The sequence below is a fragment of the Sinocyclocheilus grahami genome, unplaced genomic scaffold (genome assembly GCF_001515645.1).
Source record: "Sinocyclocheilus grahami isolate Dianchi unplaced genomic scaffold, SAMN03320097.WGS_v1.1 scaffold117.1, whole genome shotgun sequence".
Taxonomy (NCBI): domain Eukaryota; kingdom Metazoa; phylum Chordata; class Actinopteri; order Cypriniformes; family Cyprinidae; genus Sinocyclocheilus; species Sinocyclocheilus grahami.
In genome coordinates, this window is record NW_015505296.1 from 1,329,030 (window position 1) to 1,335,448 (window position 6,419).

A 6,419-nucleotide genomic window follows, 5' to 3' on the forward strand; every position below is an offset into this window, starting at 1 on the left:
ACACACACACACACACACACACACACACACACATATATACATACATATATAAAATGGAGATTGCAAGTCAATGCGAGATAAACAAGTTGCAATTGTGAGATATTAAGTCTCATTGCTAAATATAGTCACAGTTTGACATATACAGTAAAATTGCAGTTGCAAGATTTAAAGTTGATGTGCGATATACTGTAAAGCTGCAGGTATGAAAAACAAAGTCACGATTGTGATATATAGCCAAATTGTGAGATATAGTCACATTGTGACATACAAAGTAAAGTTGCAATTGCAAGATTTAGATAGATATAGTGTTCCTGTGGCTCAGTGGTAGAGCATTGCATTAGCAGTGCAAAAGGTTGTGGGTTCAATTCCCAGGGAACACGCATACTGGTAAAAAATGTATAGCCTGAATGCACTGTAAGTCGCTTTGGATAAAAGCGTCTGCTAAATGCAGAAATTATTCAATTAAATAAATTATATACAGTTAAGTAAAAAATCCAAGTAATTGTGAGATAGTGTTTAAGTAGATAAAATGTGCCATATATATATACACACACACACACACACATATACATACATATATAAAATTGAGATTGCAAGTCAATGCGAGATAAACAGGTATGAAAAACAAGTTGCAATTGTGAGATATTAAGTCTCATTGCAAGATATAGTCACAATTTGACATATACAGTAAAATTGCAGTTGCAAGATTTAAAGTTGATGTGCGATATACTGTAAAGCTGCAGGTATGAAAAACAAAGTCACGATTGTGAACCACAGGAACACAGGTATGAAAAACAGTTGCAATTGCGAGATTTAAAGTCAATGTACAAGTGAAGTCGTAGTTATGAAAAAACAAAGTTGCAGTTGTGAGATATAAAGTTACTGTGAGATATAAACCACCAATAAAGTTTTACTTGTGAGATTTAAAGTCAGTGCAATATATACAGTAAATTCAGGTATAAAATATATAAATGATAGATGTTCAGTATTAAAATTACAACCAAATGTGATGATGTATAATCATAGTATTTGCATACTGTACCGATACTGTTGTGATTGGTCTTCTTTGTTACTGTATGAATTGTGATTGGTCTTGCATGTAACACATGTAACACTTCCCTGCATTGCAAAGACGGTGTCACATAGTCTGTTCATTTTCACACAGTTGGCAGAAAACCAGACGTGTGTCATGACAACTGATTCATTTCACATACAAACACACCTCAAACCTGAACATGATTCTTTTCCTGCCTCTCAAGCAATTAAATTCCCTTAAGGAAATGCAAAGTTTTTCGATCACCTTATTTGGGAGAAGTGGATGGTAAGTCCAAAGGGGGACCTGATAACTAATCTAATTTTGAGACTTGATATGGGTGCTGTTCTGTCTGTAGATGTGAGTGTCCTCTGAAATAATTCCATTTTGATTGGCTAGTTCTAACCTCCCTTCCTGCCCCCGCAGTTGACCAAGCTTCACCAGTTGGCTATGCAGCATATCCCCTTTACCTCCCTTGGGCAGAGCAACCCCACCTTCCCTGGTACGTACCCAGAGCTCCCCAGGGAAGTCTGTCTCTCCCTTTGTCTGTCTCTCTGCCTGTCTTTCTCTCTATCTGTCTCTTTCCCTCTCCACACTTTCATCTGTCGTGTCTGACCACCTCTGTCTCATGCGTTCACCACCGCATGTTCTACTTTTCCACTCTGAAGAGGGCGAAGCCATTTTTGTGGTAAGGTAATAAATATCATAACACTGCCAACATAATGCTGCACATGCCGTGCCATGATACGACCACTAACCAGTCCTGATAGCTCTAGATAGTCTGCGTTCGGATGCCAGCCGCTGACGGCTCCTTTGAGCTGTCATAGAAATCTCCAAATGTGTCATGTCACCATAACAACAGCATCATGACGCCTATGTGATGCATATGTGTGACCCCTTTCTCTCCTTGTATGTGAAGTCGTCACAAAGGCTTTCATTCGTTTAACATTCTTCTCCCCTCATATCCTCCACAAAACCCCTGACCTGTTCAAACCGGCAGCATTTTCCTAAGCAAACCTGAAGCCCACTCTCACAGCAGCCCACATTTATCATGACAAACAGATTCCACACATTGCAAGTGCCAGCCCATAATTATTACCATGGAAATAGGGAGTTGAAGAGAGACAGCCTCTCCACAGACGTTTCCGATAATGTGTGCTATTTGGAAATGCTTTTATGGGTGTTTTTGAATCTCAGGCAGCCGTGAATTAAACAGGAATTCATTCATGACTCACCCGCTCTAGCAGCCTTAATGCTTTCATACATTGTGTAATTTTAATGTGATATTTTTCGATTTTATTTGAGCAGTCCCAGCGGCAGTGTAGCAATGTTAAAAAGTTTTTTTTTCAGCTGTTGAGTTGTGCTTAACTTCCCATTTCCCTGCATAGGTCTGGAGGCCTCGTTTGTGACCACTTCTCATGAGCTGAGCATACCTAATGATGTAAGTTATATTATATGTCCTACACATTTAACATAAAATAATACAATTAACTTGAGGCAAAATGTTTGTTGCAGTTCATGTTAAATTAGATGCTGTTTTTGCCGTGCCCCAAAAGTATTTGGACAATTAAGGTCACATTTAAACTGTATGAACAATGTCATTACATTAGATCAAGTGAAAATTATTAATAAGTTAGAAAGACCAATTATGCTAGCATAACATTTTCTAAGACATATTTTCAAATGCACACTATTGTTTAAAAGTATGGTATTGAAAACATATTTTTAATATTTTTTTAAGTCTCTTATGTTCAACCAAGGCAGCATTTATCTGATATAGAAGTACAACAAAACAGTAATATTGTGAAATATTATTACAATTTAAAATAACTGTTTGTAATATGTTTTCAAATGTAATTTATTACTGTAATGTGAAGCAGAATTTTCAGCATCATTGCTCCAGTCTTTAGTGTCTTTGTGCTTTAGTGTTTAGTTTCTTATTATTATCAGTGTTGAAATCAGTTGTGATGTTTAATATTTTTGTGGAAAACTTTTTTTTTTTTAGGATTCCTTGATGAATAGAAAGTTCAAAAGAATTGCATTTATTTGAAATATATATTTTTTAAACAATGTACAGTATAAGTACTGTATATACTGTCACTTTTGTTAATTTAATGCATCCTTGCTGAATGTAAGAATCCTTGCTCATGCATAGCCGACAGAAAACAAGATGCACACTGACTCTTAGTTTGAGGCACTGAGACAGCATTTTATTTACAAAGAACCAAAGGTGCATCAGACAAAAATGTTTACTTGCTTGTGTAGTCATAGTAACATAAAAATGGTCTGAGATGTGAATCCTTCCAAAGACCATCCAACACCAAACAATTAGGTATTCATTCATTTTTATTTCAGTTTGTTTTTCCAAATATTTTAGATTCATTTTATTTCAATTTCATACAATGTTTTTAAACCAATATTTAAATTTTTTTGTACTAGAATATTCAATTTGAAACCATGTTTTTGCTTGCCTTATCTTACTTTGAAATACATGCCAATTAGCTTGATATTTAGTATTTATTCCAATGACATTCATTTAGGTGTATCTTTTTACGATTTGCTATCATTACACTGACACATTATTACTCTGATCATGGATTAAAGTAATCTGTTATTCATCATTACATGACACATTATTACTCTGATCATGGATTAAAGTAATCTGTTATCCATTTGTAGAATCTATTTAGTAGGATCCAAGGCATGCCATACAGTAGAGAAGAACAACTTCCATGTCCTAGAGGTTCACTCTCAGTCTCCTTAGACTTTTAATGTCCAGATGTTGTTTGCCCCTCACCCGTCTGTCTCTCAGCTCATAGGCTGCATTATTGGCAGACAGGGCAGTAAGATCAATGAGATTCGCCAGATGTCTGGTGCTCAGATCAAAATTGCTGGGGCCACAGACGGTTCAGCAGTGCGCCACGTCACCATCACAGGCTCCCCAGCCAACATCAGCGTGGCTCAGTACCTCATCAGTGCGAGGTAAGACCTTTCCCTCTCACATTTTAAAGCATAGTTCAGCCAAAAATGAAATTCTGTCATCATTTACTCACCCTCATGTTATTCCTAACCCGAATGAAGTTTTTCTTCTGAGGAAGTTAAAGGGAGAATTTTTGAAGAATGTTCATGCAGCGCTTTTCCATTCAGTTCCATACAGTTCATAGTGATCATATGTGTCAAACTCCAAAAAAAGACAAATTATAAAAGCAGCATAAAACTAGCCCATTTGCACTACAGTATTGTACAGTAAATATATATATATATATATATATATTGAAAACTGAAATAATATTTCACAAAATTACTGTTTTTACAGTATTTTTATTTTTTTAAATCTTAGCGACCCCAAAGTCTTTTCTAGCCATATGACAGCTCTTTGCTAATAATAGACTAAAATGTAAAACATATTTACATTTAATTCTTTCCCATTTTAGTTTTCAAAACAAATACAGTGGCTTTCAATGCATTACATCAGTTAGACATCATTATTTCTGGCGTTCTACATGACCAAAGCATTAATATAAGATTAATGATTGAATATATATCAAACCTATATTTGATTTAAGAGTTATATTTGATCTATTTCTATTTTGGAATATTGTGCAAGTTGGTTAAGAGCATTCTAAAAATATTTCTTCTTACACAGAAAAAAGAAAGTCATGAGAGCGAACAAACATTTGGATGAACTATTCCTTTCCCACAATCTGTTTTACGTAATGGTGTAATACATAGGAATTAGACAGCAGTCATATGGTCTGTTTCATCTCACCCATTTGGCACTCCTTTATTAATTCTCATCCAGGCATGTTAAACCCTTATTATTATTCCTTCTTGTAACACATAACATTCCCTAAATTGATTATTCTTTTCTCTATTTCTCTCACCCCCTCCCATGTCACTCTCTCTCCTCTTGTGTGCATCTGTAACCGCTCTATTAACCCCACACTTGTCCTCACGCCCCTCCTGGTTTGCGTGCATCTGTTTGCAGTTTAGAGATGGCTAAACTGAGCATCCAGGCAGCGTTGTCCTCCTCTTCCAGCACACCTATCGACCTCAGCCTGGGCTTCTCCCAGTCCACCCCCTCCACCTCCTCTTCCATGGCCGTCCTGGCTGCTCCCCCCTCTGCTATTAACGTCCACTCCCCCTCGTCCATCCCCAGCGCCCACTACGCATTGCCTGTTTCCAGCCTGCTTGGCATGAAAACCGTGCCCCTGCTGGCAATGCACACAGCCACCTCCGCAGGCCTCCCGGCTGGCCTCACACCCTACACCACGAAGATCCCCACCTCATCCAGCATCAAAAAATCAGAACGGCAGAAGTTTGCCCCATACTGAGCGGCCGCGGTCTTTAAACTCATCAGTATTATTGTATTTGTTTATTATTCATTCCTAAATATTAAGTAGATTGAAAGTGTCCCCCCCCCCCGCCCCCTATTTTTGTAATGTTTCTGTGCAATATTTTGCAAGCAAGGAATAGTGAGTGCATGACAAGATTAATCGCTTCTTATATTGTCTTCCATTTTATGTAGCATTTCATTCGGAAGTGTTTGAGATATTCATCTCACACCATAAAATTTATCTGACACTGAACCTGTTTTTTTTTTTCTTCAAGAAAAGCCAAAGCCAGCAAGAACTTGATTTATTGGTACTATGCAGCTCACAGTGTTGTGTGTGTATATATATCTTGGAGTGATCTTTAATGTGCTGATTAGAATGGCTGTCATCATTGTTATTGTATCAGAGTTCAATATACAAAGTCATTTAAAAGAAAGTGATGCTCTGCCTCTCATAATGATGTTGTTATTCAGACTTTGACCTACTTTAATAATATAACATTATATCAGAACATACATTTTTTTGCAAATTTTTTTTAAAATTAATACTGCAGAGACACAAAGGCAGATCCTAGTACCAGGGTGCCAGAGTTGGGGACAACCAGGAAAATTGTACTGGGCCCGGTGATAAGGGGTCCTGCTAAGGCCCTTTTAATGGATGGATGCCATGGATAACATGACAATCCCTTTGAGAGTGACACTCATACTAAAATATATTTAGCAGCTCTATATTTTCATATATTAAAACCAATTTATACTGTGTAAAAAAGAAAAAAAATAAGTGTGATATTATATTGTTTCCAAAATTAAATAACTGGCTTTTATATTGTCACTGTTAACAGCAAGAATATCTGAAAATATTTACTTTATATTAGGATCACACTGAATCTTTTTTAACTACTCTACTAGTACTGTTAGATGTATAAACCTGAGAGACATTTTCAAATTTATGTGTATAGTGATTTCCGAATAAAAATATTTCTTTAACATCTTAAGTTAACATGTTAACTTTAGTAGTGCTTACCATTCAAAAATTTAAGGTCAGTAAAAGTT

At 36.4% G+C, this 6,419-nt stretch overlaps 1 protein-coding gene across 1 annotated transcript in view; it reads left to right on the forward strand.

Annotated features, from left to right (window-relative positions):
* Positions 1-5,648, forward strand: part of LOC107589569 (poly(rC)-binding protein 3-like) — a 13,958-nt gene extending 8,310 nt beyond the window's left edge. Inside the window, exons 9-12 of the mRNA XM_016278059.1 lie at positions 1,460-1,535; positions 2,422-2,474; positions 3,846-4,015; positions 5,022-5,648. Of these exons, the coding sequence (XP_016133545.1) occupies positions 1,460-1,535; positions 2,422-2,474; positions 3,846-4,015; positions 5,022-5,367 (645 nt within the window). The 3' untranslated portion in view covers positions 5,368-5,648. The remainder of the gene's footprint in view (positions 1-1,459; positions 1,536-2,421; positions 2,475-3,845; positions 4,016-5,021) is intronic.
* Positions 5,649-6,419: the final 771 nt, after the last annotated feature.